Here is a 22,101-nt window from a genome sequence, read left to right as displayed (position 1 = left end):
TTCTATTAAATCGATATAGGAACTTTTCTTTTCGTTTCTTTGCTTTCTTATCTCTGATTTTCTTTACAAAATTTTAGAGAGAAAAAAGGTAAATAATAAACATACGTTCGGGATTGAATTTTATTCTGTTTCCTCTATGAGCAATTGGGAATTTTATTATTTGGAAGACTATCCTGCTCAATTATAAAAGAAAATAGCAGAGCCGGCCATGGGATTCCAATAATCATTGACAAATGGCAAAACCAGCTTCTATTTACCTACTCCACATTGTACCTTTTAAGGTAAATTAATACTACTTTGAAAGCTAAGGAAGTAATTGACTGTTAGGAATTAAAAGCAATAATCACTTAGTATCGATTTCATTTTGAAAAATAATGTGAAAAACTATTGTAAAAATAAAATTAGAAAATTAAAATATTTATTTAGAGAAATTAAAAATAAATTAAATTAGATAATATTTAATGTAAAAATAAATTAAATTCATTTTCTTTGTTTTTCCTAGTTTGTAAAACAGAAGTGAAGTCTTTGGCATAGACAAGTCAAATAAAAATTCCAAACGGAAAAAAAACAAAGTAACAGTGCTATAAAGATATGCATTGAATGGTCCTTTAACTCTCAACCACAAAACCTTAAAGGAGAGAAAAGAACCAATTGAAATGAGAATTTGTGGAGGAAAAAGGTTAATGTTCCAAGTTTCTGTTCCTCCCATCTCAATATTTGCCACCATAATCTGCCTAACTTTACCTTTTCTACCACCAATCTTATCCCTACAATCTGCAGTGAATGTTTGGCCTAAACCAAGGCTGGTTTCATGGCCAAAACCACTTGCCAGATCCCTTTCTACAAACTTCACCATCAATTCTCCTTACCATCAAAACCTCCAACCGGCTATCAGCCGTTACCTCCGCCTCTTCCGGACCGAGCACCACCATCCCCTTATCACCCCTTCCGTCAATGTTTCCACCTCATCCCCTCATTTGCAAACTCTTTCCATCGATATATCAGATCCCGCAGCACCCCTTCAACATGGGGTCAATGAGACCTACTCCCTCTCCATTTCTGAAGAAGGTGAAACAGCCAATTTGACAGCCGAAACCGCATGGGGTGCGATGAGGGGTTTAGAGACGTTTTCGCAGTTGGTATGCGGCAATCCATCGGTTGTCCCCGTTGGCTTGTATATCTGGGATGCTCCCTTGTTTGCACACAGGGGAGTCATGTTGGATACATCAAGGAATTATTATGGGGTTGAAGACATATTAAGGACTATTGAAGCAATGAGTGCTAACAAGCTTAATGTATTCCATTGGCATGTTACTGATTCGCATTCATTTCCTCTGATGGTGCCTTCGGAGCCTGAGCTTGCTGCCAAGGGAGCTTATGGACCTGACATGATATATTCTCCCTCAGATGTGGCTAAGATTGTTCAGTTCGGGTTGGAACATGGGGTTAGAGTCCTACCGGAAATCGATTCACCAGGTAAGCTTTTTATAAGTAAATTTCTGGAATTTCCCCACCATTCATGATAGTCATTATTATAGAGAAAGGGAGTTATACACCTAATAATCAACATTTTGAACTAAAACAGTTTTGGACAGCAACAGTAGGTTAACTTTGAAAAATCACCATAAATTGTGGAAATCGAATTATAATATGAATAAGATGTGTAATTAAAGCTTAATGAGTCTACTTTCATATAAAAGAAACAGAGCAAGCAAAAGAATTGTGTATTTTGAGATATTTGAATTTTAGTGAGGCAGGGTCGGAATGATTTTGAAATTCCCTGTTCTGACTTTGGAAAATCACTAAAAATTGTACAAAAATAATTATGGTTTGAAATTTACATTCTTGAATTCTTAAACGAGTCTATTTTCAAGAGAAACAAAAGGGAATATCATTTTAATTTTTTAAGAAAATATAATTAATTTTTAGTGAAGTCAGAGCTGCCAAGCAGTGAAACATGGGGAAATTTAAAGAAGAAACTGTACTATTTGGCTAAACCAAAAATTCTGAAAATTTTATGGCAAGAAGATATGTGAGTCTAGTTTCAGGGAAAATTAACGTATCTTAATTTGGAGCTCTGTAGCTCCGGATAAAAATAATTTAATGACTCTGACTCAGATAAACAGTTTTGAATGTACATGTGAGCGAATAGTGAAATTATAGTTATTGTTGTTTAAGTGTGTTATACACATTAAGGATGTGGAATGGAGAGGAGGAGGAGGAAAATATATGTGAATATTTAGCTAATGAGTTTATTTTTTTAAATAGCTAATTTACATGTTTTAAATTCAGGGACTAAATTGAATAAAAGTAAAATTTTAAGGATAATTTTGTAAAATGTCAAAATGACTAAATTGTGAAATGAATTATTTTATTATTAAAATTAATAAATTAAATGAAAGATTAATTTAAATCAAGATTGGATAGAAATTCGAGAAAAATAGAAAAATTATCAAATTGTCCCTGAATTTTGGTATTTCTGCAATTTAGCCTGGTAAGTTCGTATGAACTATATTCTGTTTAATTTTAATTAAAGTGAGTGTTATTTGGACGATTTGATTCTGATTAAATTGGCCAACGTTAGCTCATTAATGTTTTGATTTTTGATTAGTTATAAACATGAATGCTTGATGAAATGAAATTCTATGGAATGGAATGGAATGGAATGAAATAAAATAAAATTTGAAAATATATGAATGAATTGTGTATAAATCGGTCACATGTTCGATCATAATCGATAAACGTGAGTTAAATGGTAAATACATATTAGTATTGAATTTAATGATATTGGATTATATGTGAATTAAATAAAAATTTCCATTGCTAGTGAAATTGATTTGAATTGTGAACGTGAGAATTTGTGAATTTAATGAAATGAAAATGAAGCATTGAATTGTTAAGATTTGTTAATTGCATATCGGGCCTCGTAGGCCCTAGTCATTATGAATATAATATTTTGAAGATACATTGTGAAGAATTATAAAAGCATGTTAAAAATTTGAAGAGTTTTAAGTTGGATGAAATTTTATAACTCGATTTAATACGTTTACAAGTGTATGTTTCGGTAATGCCTCGTACCCTATTCCAGCGTTGAATACGGGTAAGGGGTGTTACACGTGTAGTTTTGGAATTTACACAATTCACCTGATAAACGTACCATGAAGGCCTTTGTACTAAGTGTTAGATTATATTTTGCCCATCAACTAAGAAAATGGACAAATAAATTCTTGTACATGTCATTATGTGAGTATTCTGTCAGTCATACTAATTTTTAATGGTAGAAATGAATGAAAATTTTAACAAAAAGACAGGACCTAATATATTTTTTTAGTTGAGTGAGCAAAATTCAATTTAACACCTAATACAAGGGCATCTATGATATTTTTACCCTCATTGGCTTTTCCCACTATATCTACTGCATTCAATTGTAACCGTTCGTGGTCCCTACTAGAAAACATGCACATGGACATGACCCACCATTCTTTACACATGTCACTAAGAGACAAACCAATACGGGAAAGCTTTATTTAAGAAACCATGATTCCTTTCCATATCTAGTGTGCTAAAAAATTCCAATGTTAGTTTTATCTAAACATTATTTTAAGATTGGTTAAAGTCTAATGTTAAGAAACAGAGCACCCGTTTCTTTTTCCCCTACACTAAAATCAAGTGCGCATAAAAAAAGCTTTTTACTTTGCAATTGCAGGGCATACAGGTTCATGGGCAGAAGCCTATCCGGAAATAGTTGCATGTGCAAACATGTTCTGGTTGCCGGCCGGAAGTGATTGGGGTGATAGGCTTGCATCTGAGCCAGGAACTGGCCACTTAAACCCCTTGAACCCCAAAACTTACCAAGTTCTCAAGAACGTAATCCGTGATGTATCTATCTTATTCCCTGAAACATTCTACCATGGTGGAGCTGATGAGATAGTTCCTGGATGTTGGAAAGCTGATCCGACCATTCAATCTTTCATCGCCAATGGTGGAACCCTCAGCCAGCTGCTGGAAACCTTTGTTAACTCTACTTTGCCTTACATTCTTTCCCTCAATCGTACCGTGGTCTATTGGGAGGATGTTTTATTAGATGGTATTGTGAAAGTAGACTCCTCATTTCTTCCAAAGGAGCATACCATTTTGCAAACATGGAACAGTGGTACAAGCAACACCAAAATGATCGTTGAAGCCGGATACCGGGCGATCGTATCATCTTCAGACTTCTATTATTTGGACTGTGGCCATGGAGATTTTCTAGGGAATGATAGCCAATATGATCAGCAAGCAGGGGGCGAATCTTTAAATGGGGGGTCTTGGTGTGGACCATTTAAAACATGGCAAACTATTTATGACTATGACATAACTTATGGTTTGAGTGAAGATGAAGCCAAATTGGTGCTTGGTGGTGAGGTGGCATTGTGGTCGGAACAAGCTGACCCTACAGTTTTGGATGCAAGGATTTGGCCAAGAACTTCAGCAATGGCCGAGACATTGTGGTCAGGGAACCGCGATGAGTATGGGAAAAAGAGATCTGCCGAGGCAACCGATAGGTTGAACGAGTGGAGGTATAGGATGGTAAGTAGAGGGGTCAAGGCTGAACCAATTCAACCACTGTGGTGCGTTAGAAATCCAGGGATGTGCAACGCAGTCGAGTCATCCTGATTTACCCATGTGATATATGTTTAATTATCTTAAAATAGAGTGAAAACACAAAATGGTTATCTACCTCACTGGTTTACAATGAGAACGCCTCTTTCATCTCTCATCTTGTATGGATATTTCAATTGATTAGTAAAAGAAATCTCGTATATTTTGCATATGTGCTTAATTAGGGGCGTGAATTTATGTTATGTGGACAAAATAAATTTAAAAATTTTGAAGTCAAAAGTAAAGTTTCTAAAATTAGATTGGTGATTGAATTGATCAAATTATTGGTTCTTTAAGTCAATCAATTTGATCGATTTAATTAAATAAATCATAAAAATAAAAAGAATATTAGAAATCTAGATGAATCATTTTTTGTTCAGCCTGTATTAGTTCCAGCATCAATCAGTTCAATACCCTTCTCCAAACTAGTATCTCAATTCTCTATCAACTAATCTGGTTCAATTCAAACAACAATGACTAAAAATAAAAATTTTATACTGAAAAAATTATATTTAAATATAAATTTTAAAAATACTGTTTAACTATCTGAACCAAGTTGGTGAAGATGATTTTAAATTTATCCTTAATCTCTTAATCTCGATTCTTTATTTTTCTATTTTCAAGTCTCATAATTATACCTTCTTCATAATCTAACATGGATATGAAAGTACTTCTAAAATATTGAGTATACTTATGTTAATCACGTAGGGACCCTAAAAATGAAACATTGCCTCATATTAATAATAACAAAAGAAAATAGATAATATCTCACTCTTAAATTTCGATAATTTTTCTAGTTTTCTTTTGTAAAAAAAACTCCTATTTTACTGCATGAAAAACATGATAAACTTCACTCAATAAATCTCCTACGAGTCAAAAATAGTCGACACCCATAATATGAAATTTGTTTAAGCTAAGACGGAAAAAGAAGACAAAAAGCAACATGCTTTGTGTGTTCAAAGTATGACAAAAAATGCTAACAAATATTTGTTGACGTTTTCCTACGTCACTTAAAACACAAAAAGTCGACACCTTTAAATATTACGGACAAATTACACATAAAAGTCCTATTTTTTTAAAATTTACCGAAATAGGCCCGGTATTTTATTATTTACCGGAATGGGCCATTTTCCCTGAAATCGCGTCACGTCGGTAGCGATGTCGTGGACGATGTCGAAAATCGCGTCCTCGTGAGGCGCAATTTGTGTCCACGTAAGCAAAGCGCTACCGACGTGGACGCGCTTTGCTGACACGTCCCCTGACATCGCGCTGACGTAGACGCGATTTTTGGGAAAGTAGCCCATTCCGGTAAATAATAAAATACCGGACCCATTTCTGTAAATTTTAAAAAATAGGGCTTTTTTTGGTATTTTGCCCCTAATAATACATATTAATGTATTACTGTAATATGTAGCTCAAATTATGTATTGTAGTTAATATTCATAATATTGTAGCTCAAATTGTCAATCTGTCTATACTATTGTACTAATAATATATATTAATGTAATATTGAAGAATTAATTGATTAAAAAATAAATGCAACAAGTACAAAAAGATTCAAAATTATTACCAACAAGATTTGAACCAATGTACTAAGAGAAAAGAGCAAGCATCTTAACCAACTAAGCTAAACTAAATAATTGCATATTATAAAAATATCGTTATTATCTTAATTATATTACTTATGTTCTAATGATTTATCGGACATATTCCATACACGTGTCAAATCAAAAAATAATAATACAACAATTCTGTAAAAAAAAATCGGTGTTTACTTTAAATAAATAAGGAAAATAATGATTTGAATGTTTCAAAATTCAATTTTAAACCAAAAAAAATCAAAATTTAGAGGTAAAAAATGATCTTTTTCGACGAAAACTGCGGCAAACCGCTAAAATCCCCCAAGACAACCCAAGGAATAGATTGGTCATAGTTTAGTTGTTTAAGTAGGTCCTACGAAACATCTCTACACCTTTCATCCGGATTCCCATAGAATCCCGTTAACCTCCAAGAATCACTGTATTCATTATCGTTAACCTCAACGTCAATGTGAAAAGAGGAGAAACTCTTAAGGTTGACCAAAGAATTCCCTTTCCAGCTCAATGATAACCCACTTCTAGAACCTATCGCCCCAACGTTAATTCCATTCTCAAAGCCGCACTTCAACTTGACCAGTTCCATCTTTTTAGAACTTAATTTTATTTCTATAAGAAACAAAATTCGGGGATTAATGACTCTCAACTTATTCTTGAGCTTCTTTACTGTTCGTGATCTCTCCAAACCACGAACATTCCAACTTAGTATTTTCATTGAGCGCCCGACTGCTCTGTTCATCAGAGCTAGCCGGTAAATCCATAGAACCTATTCCAGCATTAGAACCCAAAAGAACAAGTGGGCCATCCACTACTCTTTGTCTCTTCTTTCCTTCCAACATAGGAATTGGGTCTTTCCCATTCTAAAACCAAATCCATGGGCCCATTCACCAGCCCATTATTAACCGAATCATTTTTGCTCCAATTACGCCAATTATTTTGTCTATTAGTGACATACTGCTGAACAGATCCGAAAGGGATTAGATTGGGATTTAAGATCTGATTCTCAAATATTCCCCTTAAGTTACGCTCTGTAACTTTATAATCATTTAATAAAATGATTTGATTGAGACTTTCTAAATTTTCAGCGTTGCACTGTGAACCATCAGCTTCACGTAACCATCTACTCATCGCCGTATTCCGATGCCTCACCACCGCACGCAGCGATAAATCCCAACCAAAAACAATTTTTGATGGCTCAATTCTTACCCGAAAAGGGCAATAACTCTCCACATGCCCCAATTTTCCACAAATAAAGCAAAACAAACTTAACTTTTCATATTTAAATCGAGCATAAACAATCATAGACTTCCCAATCTAGACTTTCTTCTTACGTTTCAACGGGGCAGATACATCCAAGAAAACACGAATATGCATATATTTCTTATGACCCAAAGACGGTATGGAAGTATCATACTCAAGAAATTTTCCACAGAAATCACCAAATTGTTTAGCCATTGATTCAGTCATCAGCCCTGGGGGTAATTTGTGGACTTGTATCCAAAACTCCATAAGATTTAACTCCAAAGCTGCAGGATTTTCTCTATTTGGGATTCTTTAAAGTATAAGAAAATGGTTATTAAAGAATCATGGTGTTCCAACAAGTACCCTAGCAATGTCAATCTCATGAAAGAATTGGAAAAGATACCATTTTTCCCTAGATCCGTAATACAAATCCCTCCAATAGGATTCCAGAGATCAGCCATGGTGTTACGTAATGAAGGGAAGTGGACAACACTATCTGTTAGACAACGCTCCACTAGGCAGAATTGATAAGTACGTTCCATCGCCACTGCTTCCTCTTGAAACGCTTCTTCCTCGTCATCCAATAAACTTAGATTCGCCAACTCTTCTTCCATTAGATACACAGCAAACCCCAACTAGAACAAAGAAATTGGGACTAAGAAACAAAACCAGAAACTGTCAAAGAAAAGGAGAAGGAAATAACATAATAGAAAGAAAAGAAGAAAAAGAAAATCGTGCCAAGCGGCAGACAGAGAAATCGTGCCAAGCGGCAGACTTATATTTTGCAAATTTGTGAATTTGAAACTTAGTTTATTTATTTTTGTTTTTAGGAATTTAGTCCATTTAGGTGAAAGTACTATGGAGGCCCTTGAATTAAGAGTTGATTGCATTTTTGCCCCCACCTTAAAAATGGGTAAATAAGTCCCTATACATTAGATCAAAAAGCAAATTAGTTATTTCTATTAAAATCTTCATTCATCTCTACTGTTCAAAACTGGTGTGGCTAACAAAATAATTAGGTAGTGACACATTGCATGCCGCACATATCTCATGTTGATATATAGAGACTAGTTTTTAACAATAAAAATGGATTATTTTTTTAACAAAAAGATCAATTTGCTATTTGATCTAATATATAAGGATTAATTTGCTCATTTTTTGTGTAGATGGGGCAAAATGTAATATGGCTCCTACTTTAAGGGACCTCCATGGTGCTTTTACTATCCATCTACTTTTCAAATTTTAAAATATAAATCCAACTGGTGGCACTGTTCAAATTATTTGTTAAATTATGATAATGTTATTTTTTACTTATATGAGTATTTTTTTTTTCATTTCAAAATATCACAACGATAAATTTAACAAACAAAAACTTAATAATATTAATAATTGAAAGTAAATTTAAAAATTTAAAAAGCTATGGCATATTTTAAGGATATAATTTCATCGTTGAAAACCAAGCAGGAATCTGTTGTTGTACCATATACAGGTATTACAGCCAAAACAGGCGACGAAAGCATAGGAAAACACTAATGCACAAAGATTCAGCACCCAACTTCGGCATCGGATGAATCCATAGGTTTGTTTTGTAACATTGGACTGACAGTTCATTATTGAATGTGCCTTTTAATTTTCTTGTTTTGGTGGATCTTCATTATCCAGGAAAGTTAACCCAAATTACACCATAGATGGAAGGTCAAATTCTTAGAAGGCCCTTGTACTATGTTTTTCTTGGCAAATTTAGTTTCTCCATTATAATATTATCACTTGTGTCCTTTACTATTTCAAGTGTTTTGCAATCAAAATTTTCCCTTAGTTCCTCAAATTACAAAAAAAATATATATATATATTTTAACCCTCCATTTAATTTTTCATCTCTTTTAACTCTTGAAATTGCGTCCAAAATAAATTAAAAGTTAATATTTGTTAATTTTATTGATGTGACATGCACATGGATTGTCATGTGGATGCCACATTAACAATTAAATTTTTCAAAATAGTATAAAAATTATAAAATATTTTAAAAATAATTAATTATTAACACGACGAACATGCAATTTCCATGTGGATGCCATATTAACAAAGTTAACAAACATTAACTTTTATATATATTTTGGAGTGATTTGATAAATAATATAAATTTATCCTTAATTATATCTTATATTGTCTCGATTCTTTATTTTTCTATTTTCAAGTCTCATAATTATACCTTCTTCATAATCTAACATGGATATGAAAGTACTTCTAAAATATTGAGTATACTTATGTTAATCACGTAGGGACCCTAAAAATGAAACATTGCCTCATATTAATAATAACAAAAGAAAATAGATAATATCTCACTCTTAAATTTCGATAATTATTTTAGTTTTCTCTTGTAAAAAAACTCCTATTTTACTGCATAAAAAACATGATAAACTTCACTCAATAAATCTCCTACAAGTTAAAAACTAGTCGACACCCATAATATGAAATTTGTTTAAGCTAAGACGGAAAAAGAAGACAAAAAGCAACATGCTTTGTGTGTTCAAAGTATGGCAAAAAATGCTAACAAATATTTGTCATGTTTTCCTACGTCACTTAAAATACAAAAAGTCGACACCTTTAAATATTACCTTCGATAATAAGATTATAGATGGAATATTAAATATGTAACCATATTTTGTTTAGTTCATTTGGTTGAAATATAATATTTTAGTGTTTAGTTAATGAAATTTAAAATTATCTAGAAACACATTTACTAAATTGTTCTTATTATAAAATTTGGTTTTAGCAAGTTCTTTAATATTTTGTAATTTCAATTTTCATAAAATTATGATATCGTAAGATACTCTTGTTTTACTACAGTTTATATAATAATAAGTAAATATATGATGTTAAAATAAATTTATAAATCAAAATTATAAGAACTCATGAAGAGTGATTGCATCACCACCCATAATTATAATAATTAATACTAAATTATGACACGTCTATGATATTGGTGAAAAACAATTACCTAACAGAATTAACATAAAAACCAAATGTGGCTTTAGTTCAAATGGCAAAGTAAAGATAGCTAAAACTAAGATGTATATAGTTCACATCTTATGATTACTATTTATATGCATGGATTTATTTAGATTTATTAGATTTATCAAAATATAATAACAAAACATAAAATCCCTCAAAATAATATATGTGTTTTTTTATATAAAAATGAAGGGTGTTTAGTATTTTCTTAATTGAGTTGAGATTAGATTGGTCGGTGGCACAACTCATTTGAGTAATTACTTGAAAGGTAACAAACATTTATTTTATGTAAATTCTTAAAAACAAACACATGATGAAACTTGAACCCAATGCATCAATCTTTAATATCTTAATTTAATCAGTATTAACCAATGCCTCATTTTTCAAGGATAAATCTCAAAATTATGCAAGAATTTTCATTTAATGTGCAATTGTATACTTGAGACTTTAATTTTGATTTAATCATACACATTTAAAGAAATAAATACATCAGTTTCTTTTTATATTGGATCAATATAATTATTTATGTATGCAAGATATAAATATAAAATGGTGTTATATCAATAACTGTATTAATAATTTACAAGAATTGGATCAAATCAAAATTTCATGTATAAAATTGCACAAAATCAAAGTTCATGTATACAATTACACTTTAAATCATAATCCATATATAGTTTTGGGATTTATCCCTTTTTTAGTATCAATTTTATAAATATATTTGTTATATAAAGTTTTTCACTCGCATATTGGGTGTGCCATAATTTTGTTATTATTTAAACTACTGATTGAGTTAGTGTTTGAATCTCAGTTAGGAAATGACTAAAATCATTATTTTAATATGAGGGTATTATTTCTTAATTTTTAATATTGTTATATAAAATGGAAGGATATAACTCTTTTAGGGTATTTTAGATAAATAACCCAAAAAATAAAAATAATGAAAATGACTCATGGAGTAGAATATGAAACCATAATACATTGTAAGTGTAATTTTCTATTTATTGTGTAACAAATACTAACCTAAATATATATATTTACCATTATAAAATGTCTGATTTTGTTGATTGAATCTCAATCTAATTAAAAAATATTAAAAAACCAAAAGAATTAAAGATAGCAAATATATTATAAGGTATTTATATTTCTCAACTATTTTATATATTTTTTAAATTTAATAGCTCAAACTAGCATGTTAAAAGAAATTTAAAATGGATGGACGAGAGATTTAATATTGAGCGGGGTTCAAATTTTATTATTGATATTATATATTTATATAGTTTTTATTTATCACGGAGTCTTAAGATTTAATAAAATTATTTATTGATTTTGGTTTCATAATAAAAATTAATTAAGAATATATTTTAAAAGTAATAAATATTATTGTAATGATTTTCATTTTCTATATAAATCTTTCTTAAAATTTTAAAATAAAATGTCCAAGGAGTGAACCAAAGACTAATGAAGAAGATATCACATAAACCCTTTACTACTCTACCTATAAATATATTTTATATACAAATTTTACATAATCAAGTATTCATATTTATACTTATTATAAAATCCTTGACTAAGTTGGTATTATGGATTAACTAAGTACTAACTTAGTTGAGAAAAGATTAATATACTATTTCTTTTAAATGGTAACTATTATTATTGAGATAACTTATTTTATCTTTTCATACTTTTATTTAATTTTTAAATAAATAAATAATAAAAAATCGTATATATAAGGATCTAACACATATTTAATAAGATTCATAAACAAATTCTTTACCAATCCTCCTATGATTATTGTTGAGAATTTTCAAATAAAAATATATATATATTTTTTGTATATTACAAGAGGAGGGCAAAGCCCTAACAGCAATACGACTAGCGTGATTCAAACCCAAGCCATACTTGGGGCGGTGAACACTCTAATCATCACGTCAACACATAGGGTTCATTAAAATATATTTTTTACTTATATTGTGAGTATGATATAGTATATATATACAAGAATATATAGAGAGCCGAAGTGTAACACCCTATACCCGACCCGGTCGCCGACCCCGAGTAACAGGACGCTACACCACCGTCACAACATCACACATTACGGTAACGTCTTATTAGCATGTGAACATTATCAAATTTGAACATTTAGGGAGATTCCAAGTCAAGAATACTCTAGGCGACATTAAATTAAGCTAAACATACATTAAACAAGCTTATAACAAGATAGAAACATACTTTAAGACCACTTAACAAAAAATTACCAAAATATCACGTAGGTACCGATACTAATTCGATGGTATCGATATTTCCCATAGATGGTATCAATACTAAAAAGAAAATCAATGCCAAATTAGCATTTTGTTTTCCTACAAAAACTAAAATCAACAAACTATCGATACCCTATCAGAAAGTATTGATACCCTATCAAAGTTACTAACTTCCTGCACATTCAAAATATCATGGAGGTATCGATACTAAATGCCCGATTATGGATACCTCCGCATAAAACAACAAAAATAACAGTAGAACAGGACATTTAGCACAACCATACATATACTAAATCATCATGCATGTATAGCTTCAAAATTCAGCATAAAAAATACCATAATTTGTAGTTCCATGCATCATCAATAATTTAAGCTAAGCAACCTAATGAACTAATATCAGACCTCTATAATTCCTAAGAGTATTAAACTTCAAAATAATCGTTTAGAACATCATGACAATAATCAACTAATAATTCTATCACACTGCTTTATTCTCACAGTTGAAAATAATAGCAATAATGTTACCTACTCAATCACTAAGCCTAACTTGGCTCAATTCTTTGGAATTTTCGCACTGCCCATACCAGTAACACTAACTGTTTGCAAAGGTTTAGAAAAGAGTGAGTGAGTTTAAATAAGCTCAATGAATTATCGAAACAAACACCAAATAAACATGAATTCACACGTTAAATGAAAACAACCAAAACACAATTACATACACAATTTACTATGATGACATACTAAAATATTCATGCAATATTTACCAACTTATCTAGCTTATTAATCACATATTTATGCATACATCACATATTGTAATATTTCATTTAATGATAAATTGACACTTGAAGCTATGAAACATAAAAGTGGGCTCTATCACCACAGATTGGATACTCAAATCTCCAACACACCATTGACTCAATGAGTCGAACATATCCCAAAAACGTAGCATTTAGCTATCACTCTCCAACACTCCAACATATCCCGGTGAATGGAGCTGAGCTCACATTCCCTTATCTCTCCAAAATTGTCCTGAGACTTAATGCCCTAAAAATACAACACAAGGGTGAGTACTCACAAATCCTATGGCATGCCAACTATATCCAACGGTCTTAAAGATCAGCAATTATACACACATATTTACTTACTATTTTCTGCACACTTTCACTGCATATTCATATTATAAGCACAACATCATCATTGTCATTCAACATGTATAACATACCTACAATTAACACATTCACAATAGCCATCACAAACATATATCACAAGTCACATTATCACATCTTAATTCTTAATTCACAACACAATCACATACACTACACCAAAACAGGCTTTTAGCGGCGTTTAGACAAAAAACGCCATTAAAAATTGAGCATTAGTGGCGCCTTACGTAAAACGCTGCAAAATATCGAGCATTGGCGGAGTTTTTTGGAAAAACGTCGCAAAAAACATAAGCCTAACAACATCGTTTTCTACCTTTCATGTGCTACTAATGCTCAGATTTTTAGGGGCGTTTTTGAAAAAGCGCCGCTAATGCTCAGATCTTTAGCGGCGATTTTGGAAAAGCCCCGCTAATGCTCGGGCTTTAGCAGCGTTTTTTAAGAAGCGCCGCTAATGCTCGAGGATTTAACATTTTATCTGTCTATTTACTATTTAATTTGTTTATTTATATTAATTAAAATTTAATTTATTTTTAATTAAATATTTGTTAAAAATGGATAAATTTGAAATAATGACACGTAGAAATAATTTGAAATAAAAAAAACATAGAAAAATATTTGTTAAAAATGGAGAAATTAAAATACTATTATTTAAAATAATTTTAAAATTTTTGGGTACATGATTGATCGATTTTTAATTTATATATTAAATAATTTCAAATATAATTGTAAAATATACGATAGTATTAATTTTAAAATATTTAATTTAATTATCATTATAGTTTAGGGTTTAATATATATGGTTTAAGGTATATATATGGTTAATTTAGGAGTTAGGGCCGGTTTAAGAGTTACAATTTTAAGGTTTATAGGTTATGGAATTAGGGATTATGGATTAGGGATTCTGATTTAAGGGTTGTGATTTAAGTTTTATGGGTTAGGGGTTAGGGGTTAGATGTTAAGAGTTAGTGATTTAGGGTTTATGGATTCAGTGTCAGGTTAGGGTTTAGGGTTTAGATTAATTAGTGTGTTTTAATTTATATATTAAATAATGTTTAGGGGTTAGGGATTCAAGGTCGGGTTAGGGTTAGGGTTTATGATTTAGATTAATTAGTGTTTTTTAATTTATATATTAAATAAGGTTTAAGGGTTAGTGGTTAGGGATTTGGGGTTTGGGGTTAAGAGTTAGTGATTTAGGGTTTAAAGATTCGAGGTCGGATTAGGGTTCAAGGTTTAGATTAATTAGTATTTTTTAATTTATATATTAAATAAGTTCTTATATAATTGTAAAAGAGATAATAATAAACTGTAAAGATTATTAATTTAAAATTGATATGCAATATACAATAATTGAATATAAAAAATTGTAAAATATCACGAGCTTTAGCGTTTATAGCCAAAACGCCGCTAATATGATTTAGAATTTTTCAAAACGATGTCGTTTCATTACAAGAATTTAATTTATTAGTGGCGTTTCTTACAAGCTTGGAAAAGGTAACATTAGCGATGTTTATGACTAAAAAATATTTAATATAAATCATTTAATATATTTAAATATTAGATTTAAAAAATTAATAAATAAAAAATGTAACAAATTGATACGGATAGGTAACTATCTATTTTGGATATATAGGACCAAATTATAACAAATAAAAATAAAATACAAAAACTAAAATCATTCCACATCTAACATCTAGCAAAATAATTATATTTTAGTTAGGAAGAAATATCTCTAATAAAATGGAGATTAGATCGAAATGAATAATATAAAATCATGATTAACGTCTCAATCTTTAATAGAAATTTGATATGTGAGAGATTAATTGCTTACATTGGATAATTCTAACTTAATCATTAATTACAGACCATTTCATCATTTTTTCTTATTAAAATATACGATATTTATTTTGAGACTACTTGATTTTTTTTATAAAAATTCAATTTATAAAAATAATAATAAATGTTTTATAAAATCACTTAAATAATAATTTTTAATAGACAAAATAAAAGATTTTTAGTATAACAAAACAATGTCGTTTTGGGGTGCACCGAGCTTGCAGATTTTCTCGGCCAGTTCAGCCAAGCTAACAGGCAAAATCCCAGACTTCATCCGCTGTAAAAACGTGTACAAAATCGGCTCCAAGGTAATTCTCTAAACGGAAGCATCCCCCAGGACATTGATCATTGTGAAAAGCTCGTCTTTGAATTTAAGTCGCAATTTGTTTACTGGAATAATTCCATGGGAAATATCGACGCTTCCTTCAATAACTGCAGTTGATCTTTCCCATAATATACTCACTGGAACTATCCCTTCGAACTTCGAAAACTGTAGCACTTTAGAAAATTTCAGTGTCTCCTATAATTTGCTAACCGGCCCGATCCCATCGTCCGGTCCAATATTTCCCAACTTACACCCTTCCTCATTTTCCGGCAACGACGGGCTTTGCTGCAGAATTTTACCGAAACCTTTTCCATTTACTCTGATTTGGCTTCCAGTTATGGACTAGTATTACTAATAGAATAAGTATCAGAGAGAGAGAGAGAGAGGAATGCCGCTAGGGAAGTATTACTGCGACTATTACGATAAGCAATTTCAAGACACTCCTGCTGCTCGAAAACGCCACTTGCAGGGCCTCCAGCACCTCCGTGCCAAAGCTCAATGGTTCCACTCCTAAAACGCCCAAGGTACTCTCTCACTCACTGCTTTTCTCCCAACTTCCCTACTTCCTGCTTTTTATTCACATGTTTGTGATTGCAGATCTTTAAAGCCCCCACCTGAGGATGGATATCCACCTCTTCCTTTTGTGGATTGGGGATAAAATCTCTCTCTCTCCCCCTTGCTCTGTTTCTAGACACCAATTTCCTCATTTAGTTTCTTCATTTGTTAAAGCTGTATCTTCTTGTTTATATTATTATTACATGTTAGATCACCCACTTTCATTTCCCAATTCTTTCTCCTTTTACATTTCTTGTCATCGTGAGTATGTCAATACCTTGATAATGGGAATTCGTTATATTACACAACACAATTGTCTAACAAATCTAAAAGGTGAAGTGTTATGGTTCAATTGATCCTTGGTTCAGTTTAGTTTGTGCATTATAGGAACAAATGGTAAGAATGCAAGTGAGAGTATGAATGTTGTATGATTAGGTGGCGGAATTTGAGTAGACGCTTCCAAAGTCTATCCGGAAGCTTCAGAGCTTACTGACAGTTAGAGATTATTTGATGTTTCAAAGCTTCAAGTGCCTGTCTGATCAACCTCATCTTCGTAGAGGAAATTCAACCTGGTAATTGGAATTCGCTTCAGTTCTTGCACTTCTTTGGTTGCTAAGGCATTGAAATATTTTGTTTAAAGGGATGCAAAACCTCTCGTCTCTTAAATTTCTGGCTGAGTTGCTGTACAAGTCTGAAATTAGAGGAAATTGCAATGTGAGGGATCTCTGTCTAGGTTGCTCTTACCCATTTGGAGGTCATTGAAATCTGGTTGCCCCAACTTTGAGGCACAGGTTTCATAAGATTTTATTTTATTTTAATTAATTTATAAAATGTTTATATATTTAGTTTAGAATCCATTTTGACTATATGTATGTAACATGCTCCAGAATTTTTAATTTCTTTTAAATGAATGTTTATTTTATTTTATTTTAATTTACTTATCTAAAGTTTTGCTTCTTTCCAATATTTTAGTGTTTTATGTTGACAAATCACAGGTTTACACTCAACATGCTTATATGAGACCTCTTGGAGTTGGTATGTCTATGATTTCTTTAAAATCTTATGAATATGATTTTGTTTTAATTACTTGTATTTGCAACAGTAGATTTTTTACAATATGTTAGAATCTCTTCTCTTCTTTTTTTTTCTTTAAAAAAATCAATATATTTTCATGTTTCAAAAGAAATGTGATAGCTTCCCTTCTCCAGGAAAATGGAAACCTTCTAGTCAAAAAGCAACAGATAAGTTGGAGTGTGTTTCAAATACTTCAAATGTCAAATTCTTTAGGATTGATCTACAGAATAGTTTTCAGGTTAGCCTTATATCCTGGATTCCAAAAGTGTTAACGTGGATTTTCTTTCTTGATGGTATAAATATATATGTTATTCAATAATTTTTTAAAGGACCTGGATTTATGGTATATCTTTCCCTTTCCACTAATTTCTTCTACTTTAATTGTTACTATGAGTGTTGTATGCATATGATTGTTGTTTTATTGTGTGGTATGCTTCTCACACATAATGAAAGATGCTATTATTTTAATGCTTGTATTCGATGCTCTAACTGACCTACAACACTGGCAAAAGGCTAAACATGCTAGATCTGATAGATGCAATCATCTTTATCGATTCTGTGTTTATTCTAAATTTTTAATGTCATTTTCAGTTCAAATTTGAACTCTCTTTCGTCAAACTTTTTGTATGATACTAGTAAATTGGTGAAAAATGTTATCGTTCCATTTCTTTGATTGCTATTCCGGGAATTGAAATTACATCAGATACAATTGTCAAATGTGCGATTGGTCTTGGAAATGGGAATATTGGGATGACTGGCTTGAGCCTTCTAGTAGATGATATAGTTTCTGAGCAACTGACTAGGTAAATCTCTTTAATTCATGGTCTATGGATGAACCGATATTTACTCTCTTTATGAAATTAAGATGCTACAGCCTACAGGAGAGTTGTGGTTTTCTTTCTTTTATCATTGCTCTTTGCGTCTGTGGCTTTTGAATCTACACTTGCTACTGCAGTTTTCTGGTGGTTGCTGATCTTATGATTGGTGATTACTTTGGGGCCTTGTCCAATTAGATTTTATTTGGTTTGGAAAAACTTTAATATCTTATGCTTGTATTTGTGATTTTGGATATCCAATTTTACTCTTGTTTATCTATTGCATTAAGAAGACATTGTTTAGGGGTTTATTTCCTGCTATCATTCACTTTACTCTTTGTCAAAATTTTGCTTCTAGGTGAGACACCGTTTAAAGAAAGATCATGGGATCATGGGATTAAGGGTGGAATTCCTGTTGTTTTCTCTTTAGAGAAACCTAAAGCTAAGCTGCTTCCTTTTAGAGGACCAAGTGGTGAGGAAGACAACCCTTCAGATTATCAAGTGAAGATGCTTGCTTCTTACTTTTGCAGTTTTAAAGTACTCTATTTGATCACCTAACATCATGCAGCGGGGAAATTCATCCAATATATTGAAGCAGAATTTAAGAATTGAAAGTACATTTGGATGGAGCTAAAGCTGTGTTTCTTTTAGCGATATATTTGAATTTGCTAGTGTTAGGTCCCTGGTTTTTGCTATCTCTAGATTTAAGGGTAGGAGGAAAAGGAAAATATTTTGGTCTACATTAGTATGTATCTACATGTTTAATACAACAATTTAATGTGTTATTCTCATTGAGATAGTACACAAGGCGGAGTTCAACAATTTAATGCATTGTATTTTTATTACCTTGCAATGTGTATAATTATAGGCGAGTTCAACTAGTCGATCTCATTTTTCATATGTATTATTTATTTTAGTTTTGATTCTAAATTTTATGTTTACTTTAATATTTATGACAACTTGAGTTCTAACTTTTGGATTTTAATTGTGTTATTAATTTATTATTTTAAATTCTAAAACTAATTTCATTAATTTTTATATTTAATTTTAAAGTTAAAATTTTCATAGAAAATTTAATTTAAATAATATTTTTTATTTATCCTTAAAAAGTATATTTAAAGTTCAAATTTAAAAAATAAAACATAATGCAATATTTATCATAAAAATAAATATTATTTGATTAAAATAATTTTTTTAGAAGGTTATGTTTTTAGCGGCGTTTTTGCGAGAAGCGCCGCTAAAGGTCGTGGTCTATTGTGACGTTTGTGGGAAAAGCGCCGCTAAAGGTCGTGGTCTATAGCAGCGTTTTTTGTGGCGCTTTAACAAGCGCCGCAAATACTTTTAGCGCCGCTAAAAACCTGTTTTGATGTAGTGATATTTTGCAATTTAAACAGGGGTATAATAAAGCTTACACTTGGAACTTCAAGTAGGGGTTTAGGCTACTCTTAAGCTCCCAATTAACACTATGAACCATGTCTACTATCAGCGATTCCAAACACTCATCATTCGCACTTTCGCCGGTTCTGAATATTCACCAAAATTAACCACACAACAAACATAATTAAATTACAGCGATAGACACACCCAATCAATCAAAAACGTAGGTCTAAGGTTCCTTCCTCTTGAAACTGAAACTTTCGACTTGTAAATTCGAAACTCAAATATCTTAATTCCTACTCGTTCTCAATGCTTAAAATTGATTCCAATCCTCTAATTATTAACCCAAGAATGATTCTTAACCTTCAAATTACACAAAACTACACACATTCATGGTTTTGAAATTTCGACATACAATGACAATTTTCACAAAAACTTAATAAAACCTTAGAATTCTTTAACGAAACTTTAGGAAAAGTTTAGAAACCTTCTAATCACATCAAAACAAGTTGAAAAACGCTTTGAAACATTGTTTTCATTCAAACTCCCGAATTTCACCATTAATGACCCAAAATTTGACATTTAATCAAAACTTTTGATTCAATAGATAAAAATTCGATCTAAAAGGTTAGATATCATCAAAAACCAATAGAAAAACGAAACATTACCTTCGTTGGGAGAAAAATAGGTGTTTGGTTGAAAATCTGGAAAACCCACAAGTTGAAAAATGGTAAAATCAATAGTATTTTTGATGCTTTTCTTGAAATTCTAGAGAGGTTTTAATGTTAGGAAGATAATAGAAACAGTGGATTGGAGCTTTTGGAGATTGAAATTGGAGGATGAAGATTTGAGATTTTTCCTTCCTAATGGGCTACACAAGAAACAGATGAAGAATGCTCTCTATCTTTTCAATCGTCAAAAAATAGGGTTAAAAGAGGAAGAATTGGACTGATTTAAAACTTGGTACATTTCCCTTAAAACTACTCTTGAATTAATCCCTTTTACAAAATAGTTCTCTTTTAAAATTGGAGGTCTTTTTTACACTATTTTCTAAAATTAATTTACTTTCCAAAAATCCATGGATGAAGACATTTTCAATTTGTCATGCTTCGAATTTTCAAACACATTTTGAGCTAAAATCTCTAAATTACCCTTGAAGCTTTTAGGCCCGATTTCGGGGTGTGACACTAAGTACTTTTCTTTTCTTTTTTGTTTGTTCAAATATTGAAATGCAATGTTGACCCGCATTTCAGGTTCTTCGGTACATAGTTTAATTAACAACTATTTGATAAAATGTTGAAAAAAAATAATTAATTAAAAAATAATATTTTTAACAACATAATTTTTAAACACGTTTGATAACTTAGATGAAAATTATCCCATAGAATTTTTTACACAAAAGTGTAGAAAATGATAAGTAGATAGAGATCTACTTATCAATTAAGTTTAGAGAAAAATTCAATTGTTTTTATTTTTTATTTTATTCTATTTCATTTAAGATTATATTATCTATTATCAAATAATCTAATTATATTGGATATTTAATTTTAAGTAATACACCAAATATAGCCAACGGAAAAGCTATTAATAATTTTATTTTGGGTAGACTACATGGTTAGTCACCCAACTTTCATAAATGTTTATTTTAGGGTCTAAAAATAAAAACTTTACAATTTAGGCACTACCATTACATACTTTTATCATTTTAGTCATTGTCGTTACGCTTTTATCATTTTGGTCACTCGCCGTTATTTTGGCATTACTTACACTTGTTTTAGTCACTAAACTTTAGCAAGTTTACATTTTAGTCACTCTTTTTTTTTATAAAATTAATTTTATTTAAAAGAGTTTTTGTTGGGAATTAAGTAATTCAATTGTCGAGATAGAACCCCGTTCTTATCTATAACTCAATTAAAACTCATGTTTTTCTTGTAAAAGACCAAAAAATCCTATAAAACCCCAAATTTTCCTATTTACAAAAAAGAAAAGACAAAATTAAAGATTAAAAGACAATTATTTTTCATATAAAATTTAAAAATTTCCAAAACTGAGGTAATTTCCAAATAAACCATAGGTTTTCTCCTTTTTGAAAAATTAAAATTAATTCAAAAAGAAAAGAAATAAATGAAATGAAGATAAATTGACTTTTCATGTAAAAATTCAACAATTTTTCTTATAAAACCTAAGTAATTCCTGTAAAACCTG

General features: G+C 30.9%; 1 protein-coding gene and 2 long non-coding RNA genes across 3 annotated transcripts; 2 read left to right on the top strand and 1 right to left on the bottom strand.

Moving 5' to 3' along the window:
- The first annotated feature begins 547 nt into the window (after positions 1-547).
- LOC105804499 (beta-hexosaminidase 2) lies at positions 548-4,811 on the top strand. Its single transcript, XM_012637139.2, has 2 exons — positions 548-1,476; positions 3,707-4,811. The coding sequence occupies exons 1-2, from the start codon at positions 657-659 to the stop codon at positions 4,654-4,656; spliced, it is 1,770 nt and encodes a 589-aa protein (XP_012492593.1). The 5' UTR covers positions 548-656; the 3' UTR covers positions 4,657-4,811.
- Positions 4,812-16,458: 11,647 nt separating this feature from the next.
- LOC105804501 (uncharacterized) lies at positions 16,459-19,302 on the top strand. Its single transcript, XR_008190710.1, has 5 exons — positions 16,459-16,599; positions 16,673-17,202; positions 17,626-17,665; positions 17,839-17,942; positions 18,878-19,302. It is a non-coding gene; the product is annotated as an uncharacterized LOC105804501 (long non-coding RNA).
- Positions 17,173-20,784, bottom strand: LOC128034607 (uncharacterized). Its single transcript, XR_008190711.1, has 3 exons — positions 20,565-20,784; positions 19,932-20,042; positions 17,173-17,321 (listed from the first exon to the last, which is right to left on the bottom strand). It is a non-coding gene; the product is annotated as an uncharacterized LOC128034607 (long non-coding RNA).
- Positions 20,785-22,101: the final 1,317 nt, after the last annotated feature.

The sequence above is a fragment of the Gossypium raimondii genome, chromosome 11, assembly GCF_025698545.1.
Source record: "Gossypium raimondii isolate GPD5lz chromosome 11, ASM2569854v1, whole genome shotgun sequence".
Taxonomy (NCBI): Eukaryota; Viridiplantae; Streptophyta; class Magnoliopsida; order Malvales; family Malvaceae; genus Gossypium; species Gossypium raimondii.
This window is presented reverse-complemented; position numbering and strand designations above follow the sequence as displayed.

Bases quoted from the DNA above. Each gene is read 5' to 3' on its own strand.
- LOC105804499 (XM_012637139.2), top strand. From the start codon at position 657: ATGAGAATTTGTGGAGGAAAAAGGTTAATGTTCCAAGTTTCTGTTCCT. The intron at 1,477-3,706 runs GTAAGCTTTTTA...TTGCAATTGCAG, and splicing joins ACCGGAAATCGATTCACCAG to GGCATACAGGTTCATGGGCA.